The 24,909-nt window shown below is 39.5% G+C and overlaps 1 protein-coding gene and 1 long non-coding RNA gene across 4 annotated transcripts in view; one reads left to right on the forward strand and one right to left on the reverse strand.

The window, feature by feature from the left end:
• ZFP1 (ZFP1 zinc finger protein) lies at positions 1–24,866 on the forward strand. Of its 3 annotated transcripts, none has more exons than XM_040633595.1 (4): positions 1–205; positions 5,167–5,225; positions 20,241–20,325; positions 21,866–24,866. In XM_040633595.1, the coding sequence occupies exons 2-4, from the start codon at positions 5,211–5,213 to the stop codon at positions 22,939–22,941; spliced, it is 1,176 nt and encodes a 391-aa protein (XP_040489529.1). In that variant the 5' UTR covers positions 1–205; positions 5,167–5,210; the 3' UTR covers positions 22,942–24,866. The 3 variants fall into 3 exon arrangements, with proteins under 3 accessions (XP_040489529.1, XP_040489528.1, XP_008687937.2); XM_040633594.1 differs by having other exon boundaries at positions 3–205; positions 20,199–20,325; XM_008689715.2 differs by lacking the exon at positions 1–205 and having other exon boundaries at positions 20,174–20,325.
• LOC103662064 overlaps positions 23,514–24,909 on the reverse strand; it is a 7,017-nt gene continuing 5,621 nt past the window's right edge. The window contains exon 3 of the long non-coding RNA XR_568343.2: positions 23,514–23,602. This is a non-coding gene — a long non-coding RNA (uncharacterized LOC103662064). The remainder of the gene's footprint in view (positions 23,603–24,909) is intronic.

The following is a 24,909-nucleotide window of genomic DNA, read 5'->3' on the forward strand; positions in this document are numbered from 1 at the left end:
CGATAAACCGCCCCTCAGAGGACCCTGGGACAGTGAGCAGCCCTCGTATCTGCGCATGTGCAATGCTGCGAGCGCGCCGGTGGCTGCCCTTCCCCCACCTCCTGCCGCGAGTGGGTGACAGGGCCCCGGTCTCCGCGCGTCTTCGCCGACCTGCGCCGTGACCCAGACTGGCACTGAGCCACAAGTGGAGGCTGTGCCCCTCCAGGTATGAGGGGGGCTGCCATGCAGCTCCGCGGGGCCTGGGGGCCGAGGGGTAGGAGATGAGGGATGGGCTCCTGTCCGCGGGGGGGTGGGAGCCCAAACTTAGGCGACTCGCAGGCAGCGGTGACCCTCGGGGCGGCGTCGGGGGCCGCCCCGCGCTGTCTTCGGCGCGGGTCTGACAGGGCCCGCCTGGCCGGACGTGCGGGGGCGGAGACGGCGGCGAGGGAGGGCGGCGGCGAGGGCTCGCCTTCCTCCCTTTGTCAAGAGAAGCGCCGCCGACCGGCCGCAAGTGTCTCCTGCCGCGCGGGAGCGAGTCCGGAAGCCCGAGCGGGCGCGCGCGTGACCAGGCCCCGAGGGCACGGGGCGAGGCCGGGGCGGGGCCGGACACACCTGGCGGCACCCGGAAGCCGCGTGCCGCGTGCCCGGGCCTCGCCAGGTGCAGGGAGGAATGAAAGCCCCGGCAAGTTACCTGACGCACACGGCGTGCCAACTGAGAGCTCTGACCGCTTTGCAAAAGCCGTTTTAGCCAGCTCTTCCTCTGACTCTTAGACCTAGCCTGTGACGCCGCTGGTTTCTCGGTTGCAACTGGAGGAAAAACGGAGGCTCACGTGGGTGGAATACCAGAGATCATACAGCTAGCCAGCACTTTGTGCGAGTGGCACATATTTTTTCATTTGCCTTTTGATTTCGCTCACAGTTTTGCCATGCAGGCGTTTTGAATCTCTCTGTAGTTGAATTTACTGCTCTTCTCTTGCATGACGTCCAGAAGCCTTGACCCCTTGGAGATTAGGCAAGTTGACTTATCATTCCCACTCTACTTTAGAATCAGTTGTATTAAAAAATCTGTACTTTTATTATGATCCTATTAATGGCTGCATTTAATTGGGGGGAATGGACTCCTTTATGATGTTGGGTCTTACTGTAGGGCTTCCCAGTGCTGAAGTCCTGTTTTGTTTTGTCCCCCTTAACGGCACTTTATAATCTTAATTACAAAAGTTTGTCATTTTTCTCAACTATTCTTATGTAGTGTTTGATTGCTTTTGAAGATGTAATCATTTTTCCATTATTTCATATTTTTTCTCTTGTTTTTGTTGATATTTTCCACTGTTCTTATTTTGCATACTTGGGATTTCTCCCCTTTTTGTTTTCGCGTCCTAAGTTATTGTAGCTAATGGTTATTTTTATTATTAAAGAATAACTTTTTAATATCTATAGCATCTGTAGTAGTGTCTCCTCTATCATTTTTGATACTGGTAATTAGTGTCCTCCGTTTTTTCTTTTTGGTCAGTTTGGCTAGAGGTTTTTCAATATTAATGATCTTTTCAAATAACCAGCTTTTGGTTTTATTGAATTTCTCTATTGTTTTTCTGTTTTGAGTTTTTTTTTTTTTTAATTTCTGTGCTTACCTTTATTATTTCCTTCCTTATGTTTGTTTTGGGTTTAATTTCCTTTTCTTTTTTCTGATTTCTTAAGGTGGAAGCTGAGGTCATTGATGAAAATCTTTCTTCTTTTCGGATATAAATAATTTAATGCAATGTTTATTTTTTTATTTTTATTTTTAAAGATTTTATTTATTTGTCAGAGAGCACAAGCAGGGGGAGTGGTAGGCAGACAGAGGGAAAAGCAGTCTCCCCACTTATCAAGGAGCCCTATGTGGGACTCCATCCCAGGACCCTGGGATCATGACCGCAGCTGAAGGTAGATGCTTAACTGACTGAGCCATCCAGGTGTCCTTAATGCAATAGTTATAGTTAATTGTTTAATGCTGTATTACTACTTCAGCTATATCCCTCAAGTTTTAATATGTCGTGCTTTCATTTCCATTCAGTTCTATGGTTTTTTAAGCTTTTCTTGTGACTTTTAACCCCTTGGTTATTTAGAAGTCTGTTGTTTAATTTCCAAATATTTGGACAGAAGGAATTTTCAGATCTCTTTCTATTAATTGATTTCTAGTTTAATTCTCTTTCAAAGAATATACTTTGTTACAAATTTCAGTTCTTTAAAACTTGAGGTTTGTTTTTTGGCCAAGAATATGATCTATCTTAGGAATTTTTAATATGTACTTTAATGACTCTTGTACTGTTGGTGGTGGAGTCTTCTATAAATATGAAATGGGTCGGGGTGGTTGATAGTGTGGTTCAATTCTTTTGTATCCTTACTGGTTTTCTGTCTACCTGTTCTGTCACTGAGAAAAGAGTATTGAAGTCTCCACCTGTAATTGTGGATTTATCTATTTTTTTCTTTCAGTTCTATCAGATTTTGCTTCTTGTATTTTGAAGTTCTTTTGTTAGGTACATATACATTTAGGATTGTTACCATCTTTTGGTCATTTGACACGTTTATCAGGTGTTACCTATCACAGTGACATAATGTAATATTCTCTCAATATTCTGAAGTCTACTCTGATATTAATATCACTCTAACTTTCTTTTGATTAGTATTTACAAAGCATATCTTTTTCATCCTTATACTGTTTTTAAAGATTTTATTTATTCATTCTAGAGAGAAAGAGCCTGTGGGGGAGGGGAGCACAGGGCAAGGGACAAGCAGATTCCATGCTGAGCATGGAGCCCCATGTGGGGCGTGATCTCAGGCCCCTGAGATCATGACCTGAGCCAAAACTAAGAGTCAGACACTTAACCAACTGAGCCACGCATCCTTTTACTTTTGATCTAGCTATGTTTTTATGTTTCAAACTGCTTATAAACAGCACATAGTTTGGCCTTGCTTTTTTTTCCGGTTTGACAACCTCTATCATTTCATTGGTGTATTTATACTAATTATCAGTGTGGTTTGATTAAAATCTTCTGTCCTGCAAGTTTTTTCTACTTGTCCTATTTGATCTTTGTCCCTATTTTCCTCTTTTTCTGACTACTTTTGGATTAGTGGGTACTTTTATAATTTCATTTTTTTTCTCTACTATTGGCTTATCACTTACACTTCTTAAAAAATTTTTTTGTGGTGGCTCCAGAGTTTACAATATACATCTGGAGTTAATCACAGTGGACCTTTAAGTAATATTATATTGTGTATGTATAAGATCCTTACCATAGTATACTCCCATCCTTACAATGGTATACTCCCAATTTCATCATCCCATCTTTTGTGCTGTTGTCATGTACTTTACTTTTACATATGCCATAAGCCCACAAAACTATTTTTTGACAAATCAGTTATCTTTTAGTTTGATTAAAAGTAAGAAAAAGTTTCCTTTAGAGTCATCTTTATTTTAACCATTCCCAGAGATCTTTATTTCTTTGTGTAGATCTAGGGTTTTTTCTAGTATCATATTCCTTCTACCCAAAGAACTACTTTAAGTATTTCTTGTAGTACAAGTCTACTGGTAATGAATTCTCTATGCTTTTGTTCAAAAAGGTTCTGATTTCAGTTTCATTTTTTGAAGGATGTATTTGCTGGGTATAGAACACTGGGTTGATAGTTGCCCCTCCCCTTCTTTAAGTACTTTAAAGATGTCACTGCATTATCTTCTGGCTTGTATAGTTACTAATGAGAAATAGCTGTGACTCTGTATCTTGGTCCTTTATATAATGTATCAGTTTTCCCTGTGGCTACTTTCAAGACTTTCTCTTTAACCTCAGTTTTCAGTGGTTTGAATATGATGTGTTGCATATGGTATGGTTTGGTATTTATCCTGTTTGGATAAATTATTGGAGCTTCTTGGGTCTATAGTTGGTATCATTCCTTTTTTTGGAAAGTTCTCTGTCATTATGTATTCAAATACTACTTCTGTCCCATTCTCTCTTCTCGTCTTGGTATTCCAATGACATGTTTGTTAGGCTGTTTGATACTGTACTACAGCCTTTGGATTCTCTATTTATTTAATTTTTCATTCTACTTTGTGTTTCATTTTGGGTAATTTCTTTTTTTTTCTTTTAATAGTCTGTTTGTTGGTTTTGTTATGTTAGTCACCATGTAGTGCATCATTAGTTTTTGAAGTAGTGTTCATGATTCATTGTTCCATGTAATATGTGCCCTTCTTAATATCCATCACTGGGCTAACCCATTCCCCCACCCCTCAGGGTAATTTCTTTTGACTTATCTTCAGAATTACTGAAAATTTCCTCAGCTTTATGGAGTCTACTGTTGAACCTGTTGAAGGTATTCTTTCAACTCTGTTACTGTGCTTTCTGTCTTTCCTGTTAGATTTTTTTTTTTTTTTGCAGTTTTTATCTCAAATTTCCTATTTGATTACTAATGTCTTCCTTTTGCATTAAGGCTTTTAAAATATGAATCATAATTGTTTTAAATTCCCCATCTGATAATTTCATTAGTTGAAGCTTGTGTTGACTGCTCTGTCTCTTGATAGTGGGTTATCTTAGTCTTGCCTTTTCTGGTGTCTCAAAGTTTTTGATTGAAGGTGAGTGTTGTCAGCATGATCCTTTCTGTCCCTTCTCTTTTTTTTAAAGATTTATTTAGGTGTACCTGGGTGGCTAAGGCAGTTAAGCATCCAACTCTTGATTTTGGCTCAGGTTGTAATCTCAGGGTCATGAGATTGAGCCCTGCATAGGGCTCCATGCGCAGCTTGGAGTGTGTTTAGGATTCTCTCTCCCTCTGACCTTATGGCTTGTTCTCTCTTTCAAATAAATAAATAAATATTTTTAAAAAGAATTTATTTATTTTAGAGAGAGAGGCCATGAGTAGGGAAGGGGCAGAGGAAGAGAGAGAGAGTGAATCCTAAAGCAGACTCCTTCCTGAGCACAGAGCCCAACACAGGGCTCAGTCCCAGGACCCCGAGATCATGACCTGAGCCAAAATCAAGAGTTGGTTGCTCAACTGACTGAGCCACCCAGGCACCCCCTTTCTGTCCCTTCTGTAGAGGCAAGGGACTATCCCAGTAGGTGGTGTTTTCCCAAGTGATGTGTAAGGCTCTGTAAACAAGTCATTTTAGGGGTTCCAAGGCAGGTCAGATCATTAACAATATCTTCCTTTTTTTTTTTCTTCCAGTTCTGCCTTCATAGTTCGCAGGCTTCACCCAAAAACCACAAAAAATGAACAAATCCCAGGTGAGTTGATTGTTTTTCCTAACTTTATTTCTCAGTGCATCTGAGGAAGTTTATAAGAACCCAGAAAATGAAATAGAAAGGCATAGATGAGTAAAACTCAAGGAAAATATAGTAAGAATGATTGATCAATTCCAGGAGCCAAAAAAGCAAACAAGTTATCTTGAATTGATTATGAGTGTCATCTCCTTGGTTCTCTGGTATTATGTCTGAATAAACTTTATGGACCTTCATATAGATGGTGTTTTGGACAACATCCCCAGACACAATGGGATTATCAGTTTGTCTCTGATTATCTTATATAGCATTCTTCACATGCAGGATTTTGTGTGTATTTTATTTTTTCAATCAGATTAGCATGATGCTAATGAATTCAGTACATCTCTGGGTGTGTATTTAAATTCACCCCCAGCCTCCACAAGTACCACTGTCATTACTTTCTTGCGTAGCTTTCCAGAGTTTATGTGTACATATTTACACAAGTACAAATATGGATTATTATAAGACAGCATATTAATCATGCCAATTTGTTTATATGTGATTTTTTTAAAGATTATTTATTTGAGAGGGAGTGTGAGCGAGAGAGAGAACACAATCAGGGGGAATGGCAGAGGGAGAAACAGGCTCCCCACTGAGTAGGGAGCCTAATGTGGGGCTCTATCCCAGGGCCCCGGGATCATGACCCGAGCTGAAGGCTGGACGCTTAACCAGCTGAGCCACCAAGGCGCCCTATATGAGTTTTATTTTGGTTTTAATTAATAGACTTCATTTTTTTTAGAGCAGTTTGAGTTTACAGAAGATGTGAGCAAAAAATACGGAGTTCCCTCCTCCCACACAGCTTACCCTGTTATTAACATTTTGCATTAATGTGGTATACCTGTTACAATTCATGAGCCAATATGGATACTTTAATTAAAATCTATAGTTTACATTAAGATTCATTCTTGCTGTTGTACAGTCTGTGGATTTTTGACAAATATATGACAAGTATCCACCACTATAGTTTCCTAGAATAGTTTCCTGGCCTAAAAATCCCTTGTGTTCTTATCTATTCATCCTTCCCTCCCTCTCCCTGAGCCCCTGGAAAGCACTGATCTTTTTACTGTGTACATAGTTTTGCTTTTTCCAGAATGTCATATAGTTGGAATCATATGGTATATAACCATTAGTTTCTTTCACTTAGAAATATGCATTTGAGGTTCCTGTATATCTTTTCATGGCATGATAGATCATTTCTTTTTACCACTGAATATTCTGTTATATGGATGTACCGTCATTTATCCATCCATTCACCTATTGAATGGTTGCTTCCAAGTTTTGACAGTTATGACAGCTGCTACAAACATTCATGTGCTGGCGATAAAGTAACTTACTTGAGTAAGTACTAAGGAGTGTAATTGCTAGATCATGTGGTAAGGGTATGTTTAGTTTTGTAAGAAACTACCAAAGTGTCTTTCAAAGTGTCTGTGCCATTTTGCATTCCCACCAGCAGTGAATGGGAGAGTTCCTGTTGCTCCACATCCTTGCCAGCATTTGGTGCTGAATTTTTGGCCATTCTGATAGGTGTGTGCCAGTATTTCATTGTAATTTGCAATTCTTTTATGACATGAAGTTGAGCATCTTTTCATATGTTTATTGCCGTCTGTATATTTTCTTTGATGAGGTGTTTTTGAAGGTCTTTGGCCCATTTTTATTTTATTTTATTTTATTTCTTTTAAGATTTTATTTATTTATTTGACAGAGACAGCCAGCGAGAGAGGGAACACAAGCAGGGGGAGTGGGAGAGGAAGAAGCAGGCTCCCAGCAGAGGAGCCTGATGTGGGGCTCGATCCCAGGACTCTGGGATCACGCCCTGAGCCGAAGGCAGACACTTAACGACTGCACCACCCAGGCGCCCCTGGCCCATTTTTAAATCAGGCTGTTTGCTTTCATATTGTTGATTTTTAAGAGTTCTTTTATATATTTTGGATACTAGTCCTTTATCAGGTATATGTTTTGCAAAGATTTTCTGTCTGGCTTGTCTTTTCATTCTCTTGATTTTGTATTTTTATCACTCAATAACATATCTGAAGTCTTTCCATATCAGAACATTTTTTTTTAATTGTGTAATGTAACATATATACAGAGGAGTATTTAAAGCATTGTAATACTCTTTATACATATTATAACAATGTGTATAATAAATGTGTATGCCTTAAAGAATAATAATAAAATGGGCACCCATGTGTCATACCCAAATTAAGGAATAGAACATTCTCTGGGGTACCTGGGTGGCTCAGTTGGTTAAGCGTCTGCCTTCACTCAGGTCATAATCCCAGGGTCCTGGAATCGAGCCCCACATCCGGCTCCCTGCTCAGCGGGGAGCCTCCTTCTCCCTCTCCTCCCTACTCGTGCTCTCTCTCACTATCTCTCTCTCTCTCTCTCAAATCAATAAGTTAAAAAAAAAAAAAGAACATTCTCTGTTCCTTATGATACATTCTCTGTTTTAGTCCTCCTAGTAGATACCCACTATCTTGATATTTTTGTGAATTATTCCCCTGCTTTCTTTAAAGATATTACAGCTTATCTATATATATCCCTAATCAATGTAAAATTCAATTTTGAGAAACTGTAACTGGAATTTATATTACCATGTTTTGCATAATTTCCTTCTGATTGGTGAATTCTTTTCTTTTTCTTCCAGACATAAAGATCTAAAGATGTCCTTTTATGCACCCATGTTCTCTTTGCCGAGACTTGGGTGTTTGGGGGGGTTTTAAAATTTTTTATTGTATTTTAATTTAATAGTGTATATTAGTTTCAGAGGTAGAGTTCAGTGATTCATCAGTTGTGTATAACACCCAGTGCTCACGACATCATGTGCCCTCCTTAATGCCCATCACACAGTTACCCATCCCCTCACCCACCTCTCCTCCAGCAACCCTCAGTTTGTTTCCCATAGTTAAGAGTCTCTTATGGTTTGTCTCCCTCTCTGATTTCATCTTATTTTATTCTTCCCTCCCTTCCCCTGTGATCCTCTGTTTTGTTTCTTAAATTCCACATATGAGTGAAATCATATATGATCATTGTCTTTCTCTGATTGATTTATTTGGCTTAGCATAATACCCTCTAGTTCCATCCACGTGGTTAAAATGGTAAGATTTCGGTTTTCTTGATGGCTGAGTAATATTCCATTGAATAGATATACCACATCTTCTTTATCCATTCATCTGTTGATGGACATCTGGGCTCTTTCTATAGTTTGGATGTTGTGGACATTGCTGCTATAAACATTGGGGTGCAGGTGCCCCTTCACATCACTATATTTGTATCCTTTGGGTAAGTACGTTGTTAATCATTGTTTTTTTCAAGTTAAATTAGCCAAGGTTAACTAAAGAGATGTAACCACTCATGTGTTATTGATGATAGTCTAAAATGATACCACCTTACTGGGGAGCAGTATGGCAAAAATTATTAAGTAAGCATAAGTCTTGTTGTGTCTAGAAATTTTGCTGGTATTGCACAAAGGTTCCCAGGAGAAGATGAGCTGAATAGAGTCTCTGAGTCATAGTCTGGCTTCAGCTTTTCTGAGTTTCCAAAAATCCCATTTGGAGAAGTCATTGACAAGATCATGAGAAACATAGGAAAACATAGGGCTCACATGGTTGGGCCATCTCGTAGGTCAAAGTGTGGATCAGGTTTGAATGTCTGGTAGAAATATAATTAGAGCAAGTGGGTTGCTCTGTATTCTTTGCTTCTTAGCTCACTGGTCAACTGCCAACTCTCAGGAGTAGATCAAAGCAGAACACAAGAAGTGAGTGTCCTCATCTTATCCAAGGCAGCCTGGTGTGGAGGGAAGAAATAGATACCATTAGCACATGTTCAAAACAAGTCAAACCAAGTATGGATAAGAACCTGGGCCAGGCTCACCCAGGCATTCTACCCTCAGGTTAAAAAGGTGGTACAATGCAGTAGGCATCTTGTTTATGACAATCCTCAAAATGCCTGCTTTTGAATCACACTATTCCAATCTGTATGACAAGCAGTTTGGTATCAGTAGAGAATCTCTGCCATCCTGCTGTCTCTTTCAAACTTTTCCTAGGGATTTCCTTCAGCTCTGATATTGATAGTTTCTTTGCCCCTTCCCATGTCTTTGTCCTGTTTGGGTTGCTATTGTATTATTGGAATGCATTCTCCAGTGTCTTCTTAAGAAAGGGTAGGTGAGAGATAAATTTTTTTAGATGTTGCATTTCTGAAAATGTCTTCATTCTTTTGTGATACTTGCTTGATAGATAGTATGAATGTGTATTTGTCCACTTGTTGCTTTAGTTCTGTCTGGTTTTGCTTAATGTAATTTGAAGCTGTGTTACTGAGTGCATGTGCATTTATGATTGTTGTGTCTTCCCGATGGATTTACCCTTCTATCATTTTGAATGCCCTTCTTTATCTGTGGTTATATAATTACAGCCATACCTTCCTTTTTATGATTAGTGCTTTTGTGGTATATTTTTTAGGTGGTTTCTGTAGGGATTACAACTTACATACTTTACTAATCTTTTTTTTTTTTTTTTTAAGATTTTATTTATTTATTTGACAGAGAGAGACAGCCAGCAAGAGAGGGAACACAAGCAGGGGGAGTGGGAGAGGAAGAAGCAGGCTCCTAGCAGAGCAGGGAGCCGATGCGGGGCTTGATCCCAGGGTCCTGGGATCATGCCCTGAGCCTAAGGCAGATACCCAATGACTGAGCCACCCAGGCGCCCCTTTACTAATCATTTTGAATTAATACTGGACCACCTCAATATGATCCAGGAACAGTATACGTTATATTGCAGTGAATTCTTGCAGCTTTTGTTTATCTGTATATATGCCTTTATTTTACCTTTTTTAAAAAAGATTTTATTTATTCATTTGAGAGAGAGAGAGAGCATGCACACACAAGCAGAGGGGAGGTGCAGAGGCAGAGGGAGAAGCAGACTGCCCACTGAGCAGGGAGCCCGACGTGGGGTTTGATCCCAGGACCTGGAGATATGACCCGAGCCAACCATCTGAGCCACACAGGTGGTGCCCCTATTTTACCTTTATTTTGAAAAATACTTTTCCTGGGTATAGAATTCTAGGGTTTGAGTACTTTAAAGATGACATTCTAGGGGCACCTGAGTGGCTCAGTCGTTAAGCATCTGCCTTCGGCTCAGGGCATGATCCCAGAGTCCTAGGATCGAGCCCCACATCAGGCTCCTCCTCTGGGAGCCTGCTTCTTCCTCTCCCACTCCCCCTGCTTGTGTTCCCTCTCTCGCTGGCTGTCTCTGTCAAATAAATAAATAAAATCTTTAAATAAATAAATAAATAAATAAATAAATAAATAAATAAATAAATAAGACATTCTGTTTTTGTCTCACTTCTGTGATTTCTATTAAGACATAAGTCTTCATTTTTTTGTTGTTGTTGTTCCCTGAAGGAAAAGGATCTTTTTCTTTAGGCCACTTTTGAGATCTTCTCTTTTTCTCTGGCACTCACCAGTTTGAGTATGATGTGTCTAGGTATGATTGTCTTTGCATTTATTCTGCTTGGGCTTTATTGAGTTTTTTAGATTTGTGGTTGATGCCATTACCATATTTGTAAAATTCTCAGCTATTATTCTTCAGATAATGTTTCTGTCCCTTTTTCCCTCCTCTTCTTGTGAGACTACACATTACTCTTTTTTGATTTTGCTTTCAGCATTTTAAGCAATAGTGCATTAGGTTTTTTGGCCATACCTCACATTTCGTATGTTTTGGGTTTTCCTCCATTTTTTTCCTCTATTAGTTTCGACATCATCTTATTGGCCTGCCTTCAAGTGCACAGTTCTTCTGCTGTGTCACGTCTGCTATTAAGTCTATACAATGAGTTTTTAATTTCAGTTAAAAACTACATTTTGTAGTTCTGTGATGTCCATTTGCTTCTCTTTTGTAGATTCCAGTTCTTTGTTGAAATAGTCCCATATTTTTATCTACATTATCCATCTTTTTCTCTGTATTTTTTTTTCTGTTAAGTAAACTCTACCCTCAACATGGAGCTTGAACTCATGACCCCAAGATCAAGAGTCATATGCTCTACAGACTGAGCCAGCCAGGCGCCCCTCTCAGTATTCTTTTACATATTACTTTACAGTTAATCTGAAGTCTTAGGTAGTAACTCTAATCCATGGATTATCTCTACATATATACTGTTGACTGTTCATCTCTGTTTCTTGTCTTACCACTTCTTTTTCTGGTTTTTCACATATTTTCTAGTAGTTTTCGTTTACTTGAACACGTGTATAATACATAACTCCCTCTAAAGAGCGTTAAATTGTGTTTTGCCAATAACGTAACTACCTGGCAGAACAAAACTGTTGTCATCTACTAGTTCTCCTAGAGGCTTGCCCTGCCCACATATGAGGAACCACCCAGAGATGTCAGGTGAGTTTTTATGCAGAATTTTAGAGTCCCTTCTCTATGTCTTATCTTCATTACCTTGCCCCCAAATCTCAGTTGCTTTGCAGACCCATGTGCTAATTTTTTTTTTCTTCAATGTAGCAACAGTGCCACTTGCTGCTTGGGTTCTCTGTCTCTGGGCTACCGTTTGGAGAAAATACCTTTAGGGACATTTTTGCTGTATATAGAATTCAAGATCGATATTTTTTTTTTCAGCACTTTTATCATTATTGTGAATGTGGGACTCCCCTCACGTTCACTGTTCTTTCAGTAATTGTAGCCCTGCAGTGGTTGCACTCCAGTGCCTGCAAATTATTTTATATATTTGTCCAGCTTTTATTGTTGTTATTCTCTCTCAGAATTTTAAAGTGATTGCTTTTTAGTGTTGTAAGCATAAAGTCCAAAGGCCTTTCTGCTTATCAGAATGTGATCGTTCAGTTCTCTCCAGAAACTTGTAGGCTTTTCTCTTTGTACCCAGTGTTTTAAAATTTTCTGATGATTTGTTTAATTCCTGTTTGCATGATAGCTCATATTTTTTTCACCTTTTTTTGTTTGATTTTGTAAAGTGTGAAAATGCAGAGAAATACAAATAAAATTGTATTAGGGTTGAGCTACATGAAATGCAATATTTTTATGTCAAAACATTTGAATGGCATCAATTTCAGTATGATTCAACCTAATAACTATTAACCTATTATAGTGTCCCGGTAGCCAAGACTTAACATCTTGGCTTATTTGCTTCAATGTATATACCATGTGTATATATGTAAGTTTTTTTATGTTACACAGTTCATATGTGAATTCTGTCTCTTACTCTTTCTCACTGTCCTGGTTCTGCTCTCCCTAGCAGGCTGTCACTCCTGGTATTAAGTCGCCTTTTCCTCAATGCTAAAATCCTCTTGACCAATAATGCTTGTCTCCTCACTTTAGAGGTAGCCAGTATTATAAGTTTTGTGCAGGTGGGTCCACTTTTTTTTTCATACTTTTGTATGCATTAAATAGAATTTATAGAATTTGGGGGTTGTGGCTTATACATTTTTTTGGAATGCTGTTTTAATTTTTTGTTTATTGATTTTTCTGTGCCTTTTATTTTTTAAGCTTTGTTATTTAAGTTTGCCTCTTTTAAAAAGTATGTGGTTTTTGGTTTTTTTTTAATTATCTGGGGGCATCTGGGTGGCACAGTTGCTGAAGTGCCAGGCGTCCGACTCTTGGTTTCAGCTCAGGTCATGATCTCAGTGGTGAGATGGAGCCCCATGCAGGACTCTGCACTCAATGTGGAGTCTACTTAGTTTCTCTTTCCATCGCCTCTGCCCCTCCCCCACCTCTGAAATAAATAAACCTTAAAAAAAAAAACACCTTCTCTGAGGATCTTAACCTTTTATTAAATGTTTATTCTATTTTTGTTTTGATGACTGATTTTCTTCCTCTTGGCACTTGCAGCACTTTTCTTCTTCTACTGGTCTGTCAAAATATATGTCCGTTCTTTTTTTTTTTTTTTCCCTTAAGATTTTATGTATCTATTTATTTTAGAGAGAGAGTGGGGGAAGAACAGAGGGAGAGGGAGAAAGAGAGAATCTCAAGCAAATCTCAGGACTCTGAGATCATGACCTGAGCCAAAACCAATAGTTCGACACTTTATCAGTTGAGCCACCCAGGCGCCCCTATTTCCATTCTTTTAAAGGTTTAGCTTATTCTTCTGGTGCTTATATTTTAAACAAAGTTTAAGAAGTTAATCACAATTTGTATTTTCCCCTCAAACACAATACTCTCTCTCTGCTACAACTCCCAGATAGCTAGAATCCAAAAATGAGTTTCAGCTAATTATTTAACACCTCCTTCCCACATCCCATATATTACTTATTTTAACAACATATTTTGCTGACTTATTTGCTCCCTGATGCTTTTTGCATCCAACTGATTCTTTTTAGATTTAATTGTCTTTATGCTTCACATCATTTTATAGTAATAAAAATACCTAATACTTACCTGACATTATTTAGTAGCCATAATTTTAGGTCAGGTTGTTAAACTAATCCCCATGCGCCAAATAGCCTTTAGCCTTCTTTTTGTATGGCCCACAGCCGAGAGGCGTTTTTACACTTTTTTAATGACTAGGAAAAAATCAAAAGAATAGTATTTCATGGTATGAAAATTATATGAAATTCACATTTCAGTGTCCACGAATCAAGTTTTATCGGAACGCAGCAATGCCCATTTGTTTACGTATTTCCCATGCCTGCTGTCACAGTACAGGGCAGACTTGATTGGTTGTAGTTGAGACTACGTGTGGCCTGCAGAATCGAAAACATTTGCTACTTAGCTCTTTATAGAAAGTTTGCCAACTCATTTTCCAGTATCTTCAGCACTTTGAAGATACTCTGTTATTTTCTGGCTTACATTGTTTCTGTTGAAAAGTCAGCTATCGGTTTTATTGTGCCTATGTAGGTAGTGCGTCTTTTTTCCTCTGGGATTTTGAGCAGTTTTATAATGTAAATAAATGTGATTTTCTTTGTATTTGTTCTTCTTGGGGTTAATGGTATTCAGTGGTCTGATGTGTGAGCTGTTTTAGAAAATTCTAAACCATCTTCTCTTCAGGTATTGTTTTCGTTGCTTTTTGCCTCCTGTACTGGGACTCCAACTGCAAGTATATTAGGCCTTTTTAGTTTGTCCCGTGTGTCTTTTAGTCTTTTTGATGTGTTTCCCATCCTTTGTTCTTTCTCTGTTTGTCTAGGTTCCTTACTGACCTACCCAGTTTTCTCATCATCTTTTTAGATGTGTCTCACTTGCTGTTAAATCCAGTTACATATTTTTAAAATGTCTTCTCTAACATTCTTTTTTTCCTGTTCAGTTTTACTCTGTGCTGCTCCTTTCTTTTGTGAGAGGTTATGTGGCCCATGACTTAGCCTGGGTGATGATGAGTCACACTGTATGTCTCTACTTACATTATGCTGAAAATGTGGAGATGATTTCACTTATGTTTACTCCATGAATGGAGTCATTATATCCAGGATGCTGAAAAGCTGACTAACCACTAGCAAAACTGATATCCATATACAAATATATTGTCCAATACAAATGCAGCCAGAATTGAATTAGGAATCATGTAGATTACAAACTGAATAAAAAGCATTTTTAATGAAGAGACAAGCATACTAGAGCATACATGACATCTCAGGAAAATGAGCAAGATATTAGGATTTTAGCAAATATTACCAAAATCTTTACATAATCTGAGTATGAACGATACAGAGGCTATGTTATTCTGGCTGGTTACTTAGGATGTTGCTATAGGAATTACGTGGCATGTCTCTTCAGTAAAAAGATAATGAAAAACAAAGTTGAATACTCCATTCAATTTAGCATTATTTTGTTTGTGCCTAACGTATACTCATGTACTTTGTGCTAGAAGGAATATAAAGATGATCAAGATATGATTTCTGGTCTAAAAAATTATAGCATCTAGTGGGGAGAGTGGAAGGAATAAGACACATTTAACAGGGGCGCCTGGGTGGCTCAGTCCAGTCGGTTAAGTGTCTGCCTTCGGCTCAGGTCATGATCGGATCGAGCCCCACATCGGGCTCCCTGCTCTGTGGGGAGCCTGCTTCTCCCTCTGCCTGCTGCTCTCACTGCTTGTACTCTCTCTCTGTCAAATAAATAAAGTCTTTAAAAAAAAAAAAAAAGACACATTTAACAAAAGAAAGCAAGGCAACATTTCCACAAGAGACAGAAACAAAATACCCCAGGGTTTAAAACCAAGCAGGGACTCAAAATATGGAAGGATCACATTTAAGTGATCTCAGATGTGATCTTACAGGAAAGACCTTTGCATGGAGAGGACAGCCATGGGAAAGAGGGATGGAAAAGAAATTTGAATGATGAATACTGAGCTAGTCATTGTTCATTAGTTTTCAGTAGATAATGAATGATTGTGTCTGTTCGAGATAATCGTGTACTAGAGCTATTCTTTAGAAAAATGATGTTAGGTTTAGAATGTGGGGTAGATGAGAATAAGGGGAGACATAAAATAAGAAGAGGCTTTTGTAATAATTGGGGTGGCAGTGGAAACAGTCAGCAAAGGAAAGACTTGAGGGGTTCTCTAGCTTGCTGATCAGGGCGATGACCAGTCTTGCTCTTTGTGTCCCTAGTACTTAGGCCCTTGGAATTTCCTACTGATCCTGTTTTTTGAACTTTAATTTCAGAAGTGATCTGATAATAGGAATAAATATTTACTACTGGGAAAATGTTGGCTCTATGATTGTTGACCCTCCAGGACCTTGATCTCAGGCATGACCCACCACCTGCATTCTCTGCTCCCATGCCAAGTGGCTAGAGAATCGTAGAAGATGTCATGAAATAATGCTGATGAGGCTACCTGCAAATTTGTGCAGTACAACTAGGTCATTTGTAGTACTCAGACCTTTATGTCATTTGTTTTCTTAGAACTTTTCCCAAGGCTAAGAGTTATGAATGCGAGATGGTGGGAAGTCAGTAGGGCAAGGGTTTTAAAGCTGGTGACAAGTGTAATCTAGATTTTTTTTTTTTAAGATTTTATTTATTTATTTGACAGAGAGACAGCCAGCGAGAGAGGGAACACAGCAGGGGGAGTGGGAGAGGAAGAAACAGTCTCCCAGCGTAGGAGCCCGACGTGGGGCTCGATCCCAGAACGCCGGGATCACGCCCTGGGCCGAAGGCAGACGCTTAACAACTGAGCCACCCAGGCGCCCCTGTAATCTAGATTTTGGAGCTGTGGAATCTTACAGGGGCATTGACAGTTGGGAAGAATCACAAAGGCCTAAGGAATCAAAGGTCATAACTGAAGATGAAAGATAATGTAGATTCAGAATAGAGAGAATGTGAATAGGTTATAGAAGATTCTTGCACTCAAAAGTAAATTGGGAGGTGACAGTTTAGATGTTATAGACAGTCCCCAGCATAAGATTGTTTAGCTTATGATTTGTTTACTTTACAGTGTTGCACATTCAGTAGAAACTGTACTTGGAATTTTGAACTTTTCTTGGGTTAACAGTATGTGGTAGGATATTCTTGTGATGCTGGGCAGCGGCAGCAAACCGCAGCTCCCAGTCAGCCACACCATCAAGAAGGTAAAGAGCCAGTACACTTAACACCGTTCTGTACCCATACAGCCATTCTGCTTATCACTGCTTGTCATTTTCAGTATTGAGTTTAATACATTACATGAAATATTCAACACTTTGTTATAAAATAAACAGGCTTTGAGTTAGATGATTTTGCCTACATGTCAGCTAATGTCTGTGTTCGGAGCATGTTTAAGGTAGGCTAGGTACGTTGTTCAGTGGGTTAGGGGTACTACATGCATTTTCACCTTATGATGTTTCCACATTATGACGGGTTTATCATGATGTAACCCCATCATAAGTCAAGGAAGATCTAACAGTTTGAAGAGTTGATTAAGGGGTATTAAAAAATGGTCTGCTCTGGATGTCAAATAGGCTGGGCACATCTCTACTCACGGCCATGGGCTTTCTCCCCGGAACACCAAATTAATTCCGATGGAAACTATACTATATTGACAAAAGTCTTTGAAGTCAGTCATGCCTGACATCCCTTTTAATACTATGGTATCAGAATTTTGTTTTATCAACAGTTTTTTTGAGTTTTTTGTTAGAGAGTATGGAAAACAGCACTGTGAGGAAAAAGATACAGAGTATTTTCACACTTGATATTGGAGTCATTTCTAAATTCTCGTAACTTGAGGGCGCCTGGATGACTCAGTCAGTTAAGTGTCTGCCTTCGGCTCAGGTCATGATCCCGGGGTCCTGGGACTGAGTTCCGCAGCGGGCTACCTGCTCAGCGGGAAGTCCGCTTCTCCCTCTGCGCCTCCGTCTGCTTGTGCTCTCTTGGTTGCGTGCGTGCCCGCTCGCGCGCGCGCGCTCTCTCTCTCTCTCTCACTCTCATAATCTTTAAAAAAACAAAAACAAAAACAAATTTTTTTTTAAATATTTTTTTTATTATGTTAGTCACCATACAGTACATCCCTAGTTTTTGATGTAAAGTTCCATGATTCATTACTTGCGTATAACACCCAGTGCACCATGCAATACGTGCCCTCCTTACTACCCATCACCGGTCTATCCCATTCCCCCACACCCCGAAGCCCTCAGTTGAAGAAGAAAGGGGGGGTAAACAGAAGGGGGAATGAACCATGAGAGACTATAGACTCTGGGAAACAAACTTGTTTAAAAAATAAATTATTGTAACTTGAGTCAAAGTACTGTGCCACAGGTTTATCCCCCTTGTTGGTCTGGCAGCCATACAAAAGTTCTTAATGTACCTATCATTTGGCCAAGTGGATGTAGATAAATAAAATCCAGGTAGCCACCATTCAGGCCAAGAAATAGAAATTAGCCAGGTTTCTTGGAGCTCTTGTGAAATCCTCCCTGTGTAGCTGGAATTAGTTCATTTTCATTGCTTTATAGGACTCCCTTGTTTTAATAGACCACAAAAAAATCAATCTATTGATGAATGTTTTTCCAGCTTTGGGCTCTTAATGTAAAATGTGACTGTGAACATTTTTTTCATTTTTTATTGAGGTATGACATGGAGGATTATTAGTTTCATGTATACGGTGTAATGATTTGATATGGGTATATATTGCTAAATGATCACCACCATGAGTCTGATAAACATCCATTACCACATGTTAGTTTTTTTCCTTGTGATGAGAACTTAGCAACTTTCGATATGCAATACAATATCGTTACCTGTAGTCACCATCCTGCACATCACATCCCCACATCTTGTCTTATAATTGGACGTTGGTACCTTTTGACCTCCCTTCCCCTATTTGCCCACTCCCCACCTTCCACTCTGGAAACCAGTCTGTTCTCTGTATCTATGAGCTTGATTGTTTGGGGGTTTAGTTTCCACATAGAGGTGAGATGATATAGTATTTGTCTTTCTGACTTATTTTGCTTAGAATGATACCCTTAAGATCCATCCGTGTTTTCACAAGTGACCAGATTTTCTCTCTTAATGTCTGAGTAAATAGTCCATTGTATATATATATATATGCCACATTTCCTTTTCCACTTGTCAATCCTTGGACTCGTAGGTTGTTTCCATTCTTGGGTATTGTAAATAAGGCTGCAGTGAATGTGGGAGTGCATTTATCTTTTTTTTTTTTTAATATTTATTTTTGTGAGAGTGCGTGCACGATTGGGGGGGATGGGCACAGGGAGAAGCAGACTCCCCGCCGAGCAGGGAACCCAATGCTGGACTCCATCCCAGGACCCTGAGATCATGAGGTGAGCCAAAGGCAAACACTTAACCACCTGAGCCACCCAGGCGCCCTGCATGTATCTTTTCAAGTTAGTGTTTTTTGTTTTCTTTGGATAAATACCCAGAGGTGGAGTTGCTGGATCATGTGGTAGTTCTGTTTTTTGAGGCAGCTTCATACTGTGTTCCTTCGTGGCTGTACCAGTTTACCTCTCCACCAGCAGTGCACAAGAGTTCCCTTTTTTCCACATCCTCGCCAACGTTTATTCCTTATCTTTTTGATAGCAGCCATTCTAACAGGTATGAGGTAATATCTCAGTGTGGTTTTGATGTGCATTTCTCTGACGATTAGTGATGTGTTGAGTGATCTTCTCATGTACCTGTTGGCCATATGTAGGTCCCTTTGGAAAAATGTTCAGATCTTCTGCCCATTTTTTAATTGGATAATTTTGCTTTTGAGCTCTGAGTTCTTTGTATATCTTGGATATTAACCCCTTCTCAGATGATTTGCAAGTATTTTATCCCATTCAGTAGGTTGCCTTTGCATTTTGTTGGTTTTCTTTCTGTGCAGAAGCTTTTCAGTTTGATGTAGTTCCACTTGTTTATTTTTTGATTTTCTGCCATTTTTATCGGTTGGATATGGTAGAGAGATCTGTTATGTCTGACATGTTGTCTTAAAACTGGAAGTTCATCGGGGCGCCTGGGTGGCACAGTGGTTAAGCATCTGCCTTCAGCTCAGGGAGTGATCCCGGCGTTCTGGGATCGAGCCCCACATCAGGCTCCTCTACTGGGAGCCTGCTTCTTCCTTTCCCAGTCCCCCTGCTTGTGTTCCCTCTCTCACTGGCTGTCTCTCTGTCAAATAAATAAAATCTTTAAAAAAAAAAAAAAACTGGAAGTTCATCTTCTGCCTTTAAATATTTAAACCTTTAATTAACTCTTTAGTATCATCTGGTTTGATACCACAGAACCACCTATATGAGCATCTCTGCACTGGTAACAGTAAGTACTGTGTATTTATGTGTTTCCCTGTACGCATTTTCAGAGAACAGTGACTAGATGTCTGTCAAATATGGTAGTGCCAGAGGTATAGGGGAATGTAAATTAATGCTTTAACTATTTTAAAAATATTTTTTTGGAAACATAAAACCATGAAGATGTATAGTTGGTGTTCTCTATACATTTTCATGGTGAATGACTTTTGTAACAAGGTAGGAATAAGTTTTCACATATCCTTTCTACATGATCAAATGTTGGTCATTTCAGAATGAATAGCAATATGCCATTTCAGGGATCTGTTTCATTCACGGATGTGACTGTGGACTTCACTCAGGAGGAATGGGAGCAGCTGGACCCCTCACAGAGGATCCTGTACATGGATGTGATGCTGGAGAACTACAGCAACTTACTGTCAGTGGGTAAGGGCCTCTTTCGGGTGTAGCTCAGTGTTTGCCTGCCCTCTGTGTACGTGCTCCGTTACCGGAAATTCTCAGCTGCTGAATTAGGGAGTGGTTTTGGCCTTGAGCTTCAGTTGTTAAAGCTGAGCGTGCAGACTCACAGGTTCTACCTTCTTTATTTTGGGGATTTCTGAAGTCCAAGCAGTTAGGAGCTATGTTCCATTAGCAAGTTATCTGATATTATCAAACCAGATGTGATTTTTCAGGCAACAGGAAGAGAAGTATTGATAGCATATTAACAATTGCCAGTTCACAATTTTCTAGGGAAGATGGCAGAAGAGGGAAGGAGAATCAGAAGCCACTGGAAGTAATATCCTAGGGATTATGAATGGGTTGAAATATTTCAAAATATTTTGAAGAATCAGTTTTCATGTCCCCAAACATTTAGAGATGGTCAAGACCAGATGACCTATATCCCTCAGATCTCAGAATCATACCTCCAACTATCAGTCTGTCCCTGCTTAACTTTTTTCCTGTTTAACAACTTTTTTGTTTTTCCCTCACACTTATTTGCCTCACCTGTCCTAAACTTTTCTGATTAGTATTCTCAATTTGTCAGAATGGTGACTTTGATATTTTAGGTCATGGAATTGGTAAAATAGCCTTAAGGGGAGAAAAAAAATCTTTAAGTGTGATGTCTTTGTCCTAGACACAATGGCAGCAGGATCACAAGAGTCAGGAGTAACCAGGAACACACAGATGAAAAGAAAGGTTATTAAAGGTCTAGGTCAAGGTTGGATCTGTTCCTTAAGATTTCTTTCAAATAAAAGCAGGGACAAGACTGGTTTAGAGAAGAAATTCAACATATTAGGAGAAAAATATTTCAGTAGAAAAAAGGAGTGAAACAAATGATTCTGTCACAAGAATCTTGGACCCTTGGCTTAATTTTCTTATTTCCCACAAAATAGGAGTTCTGTATCTTGTCCTCCGCTTGCAAAAGTCATACTTTAGAGATTTGGATCTTGGCAATAGGATCAGCTATGCGGACCTGTGAGAAGTGTTGATTTGAGGAAGTTGTTTGGCAGAGATGAGCAGACCATAGTCATTCAGAGCCTAAGAGGTAGTTGCTAAACTCACGTCAGCCTAGGCTTTTTTCCTTTAACATCTTCATCTTCTTGTTTTCTTGGTCTCTGCTGTTCGCTGTTCTTGAGGACAATTCTGAATCTCCTTTGTCCCCAGACTTGCTTGCCAGCATTCCCACATCATTTGTGCCCTGTTTGCTGTCCTCTGTTTTTTTATTTCACCTTTTAGGGCCATTTTGTAATCTAGCAATGCTACTTTCGTCCATTGTCAGTTTCCACTTTTTTTGCCAAGGGCTTTTTTTTGTCTTTCAAAGTTTAAGAACTAGGCAAAATTTGCATTGGAGACTTACTAATAAATACTGGAAGACTGGATCCCACACGGTAGAGGCAGCCCCACAATATAACTTTGTGGAGGCTTCATATTCTGTAACATCATAGGGAAGGGGCTGACAGAGCGTGTCTCATGTGCTCTCTCCTAGAGGTGTGGAAGGCCGACGACCAGGTGGAGAGGGACCGCAGCAATCCAGATGAGCAGGCGAGGCCGTTTATCATATTCAAGAACCAAACCCCAATTGAGGAAAGAGGTAATCTCTTTGGAAAAACATTTAATCTGAGCACAGATTTCGTTTCTTTAAGGCAAGTACCCTATAAATACGACTTATATGAAAAAACTTTGAAATCGAATTCAGACTTACTTAATAGTAATAGAAACTACATAAGAAAGAGAGCTGATGAGTGTAACGGATTTGGAAAAGCACTCCTCTATCTGAAGCAAGAGAAAGCCCATAATGGATTAGAATACTCTGAATATAGCAAAAGCGGAAAAGTCTTTAAAGAAGCCATTTTTAAACATCAGAAAATAAGAAATTTGGTACAACCTTTTATTTGTAATTACTGTGACAAGGCTTTCTCCTTTAAGTCACTCCTCATTAGTCACAAGAGAATACACACTGGAGAAAAACCTTATGAATGTAACGTATGTAAGAAAACCTTCTCTCATAAGGCAAACCTCATTAAACATCAAAGAATTCATACGGGGGAGAAACCCTTTGAATGTATTGAATGCGGAAAAGCTTTCACCCACCAGTCAAACCTCATCGTACACCAGAGAGCACATATGGAGAAGAAGCCCTATGAATGCAGTGATTGTGGCAAGACATTTGCCCAGAAATTTGAACTTACTACACACCAGAGAATTCATACGGGAGAACGACCCTATGAGTGTAATGAATGCGCAAAAACCTTCTTCAAGAAATCCAACCTCATTATACATCAGAAAATTCACACGGGGGAGAAACGCTATGAGTGCAGTGAATGTGGGAAGTCCTTTATCCAGAACTCACAACTGATTATACACATGAGAACTCATACGGGAGAGAAACCTTATGAATGTACTGAATGTGGCAAAACGTTCAGCCAGAGGTCAACCCTTAGATTACATTTGCGAATCCATACAGGAGAAAAACCATATGAGTGTGCTGAATGTGGGAAGGCCTTCAGTAGGAAATCCCGGCTCAGTGTCCATCAGAGAGTTCACCTGGGGGAAAAGCCCTGAGAATGCAGCCAGCCAGGACTGTGGAAAACCCTTCCACCCCAACCCTTCCTGTGGGGGAGAAACTGCACGAAGGTACTGAAGGCACGTGGAAATTCACAGTGAGATACAATCCATCACATCGGAAAACATGTAAAAACAGGGTCCCCTCAGAACACTGTCGTACCCAAAGTGAGAGATGACGCCCAGCTAAAGAATATATATCAGCACATATCCAACTCTAAATAGAAATGCTTAATGGTATTACCGTGAGCTTGTTAAAATCTTGAATGACTCAAGAATGAAATATTCTGGGCAGCAGCATAAAGGATCAGTCAGTACCTTAGGAATTTAGTGGTTCTGTGTGATCCTATCTTAGACCTACACATGTACATTTAACACAGTCACTGGGAGTTTGAAATTCTTGTCCTCTGACAGTTGGGGCACGAATAAGATTTTCCATGCTGAACATCATGTGTTTTTCAGTACCTTTCCCAAGCCGGTATGCATTCCACATGAAACAGGTAACCGTTCAGGGGGCGTGTGGCCTCTGTTGTCTCCTGCTGCTCGCTGACGTAGAGAGTCGGTCTGACCATCGTTATTCCGCTGCCTCTTCAGTAAATAGAAGACAATGTTGGAGTTTTAACTTGCTTCTGGGGTTGCTAGAAGCATTCTTCACGTCAGTCTGTGAGTGAGTGAGAATGCAGAGGGGATTTAGCGAGTGAAAGAGCACGGCGGGCCGATGGGCGCTCAGTACGCACCCCAGCCGAAGAGGGCCCGTGTCTAGTGCACAGTCACTTTGCAGTGGGGTGTTACCTACGAATGCATGTCTTTTAACATAGTGTATAACCCAGAAACTACTCGTACTTTTATTTGTGTGTTTCCCTATTTCTCTTAATATTTTATGAATTGTCTTACAAAAAAGTAGGATGTGTATGTGGTTCACAAATGTTACATTTTAGAGACTTTAGAGAAAAAATTTAAGAAACTGTCAGTAAATGTCTTACTGCTTTTTAAAATGTCCATGTGCACAACACACTTTAGAAATGCGTTTTTGCCACATTCTGTTTAAAGGAGGCATTTCCACTCCCTGAGTTTCACTGTCATCAACCCAAAGCATCTCCCTTTGGAACTCGAGTAAAAGTTAAGCTTTTCCTTTAAAGGTTCACAAACACCTTAGAAGTTAGGCTTTTCAGTGATCTCTCCAGATGTTTAACAATTAACCTTAAAAAAAAAAAAAAGCTTTTTGCATAACTCAGAGGCAAACCATCTTACTATTGATTTCATATTCCCAAGTTTCTCTCCTGATCAGTCATAAATCACACACTAGATTTGTCACTGGCAACTGTAACTGGCCTTTTTCCTTGTTTCTGAATGTCATTGATGTGCTGTGACTATATGAATGGGAGTGACTTTCTGAATAGGTTAACCAGAACATCTATAGTCCAGTAAGTCTTTGTCTAAATTGTCATCTTGTCTCCTACAAGCAAGGAAGCAAGGGAAAGATTCATCTCATACACTGCTGTTAGACATGTGTAAAGTGTGACTCTTAACATTAAGAATACACATACCCTTTAATCCAGGAATCTCACTCCTGGGAATCTATCCCTAAGAAAAAAGTAAAGTGCCAGTACTTAAGATTATATGTTTATCAATGTATATTGTATTTTTTGATAAGGACAAAAATGGAAACAATGTATGACCATCAGTAAGAGAATGATTAAACTGCAGGCAAAATACACCATGGTTGGATGGTATTCCATGGAAAAGAATGTGTAGGAGCAAATACCTCCAGGTCAAATGAGAAGGGGGCGGGGGAAGAGGGGAGAGAAAGTTTGTGTGTGTGCGCCACATTTTTAAAATAAAGATCTAAGAACATGTGTATTTGTATGATTTTATGGTCCTGGATAATAAAATTCTATATGAAAAAATATAATTATCATTAAGTCTAATGGAAAATGTGTCATGCATTCCTTGGTCCCTAAATTAACC

The sequence above is a fragment of the Ursus maritimus genome, unplaced genomic scaffold, assembly GCF_017311325.1.
Source record: "Ursus maritimus isolate PB19 unplaced genomic scaffold, ASM1731132v1 scaffold_19, whole genome shotgun sequence".
NCBI lineage: Eukaryota > Metazoa > Chordata > Mammalia > Carnivora > Ursidae > Ursus > Ursus maritimus.

Excerpts from the sequence above, each read along its gene's own strand:
- ZFP1 (XM_008689715.2), top strand. The coding sequence starts at position 20,175 with ATGAATAGCAATATGCCATTTCAGGGATCTGTTTCATTCACGGATGTG. Across the intron at positions 20,326-21,865 it reads CAGCAACTTACTGTCAGTGG|AGGTGTGGAAGGCCGACGAC; the intron begins GTAAGGGCCTCT and ends GCTCTCTCCTAG.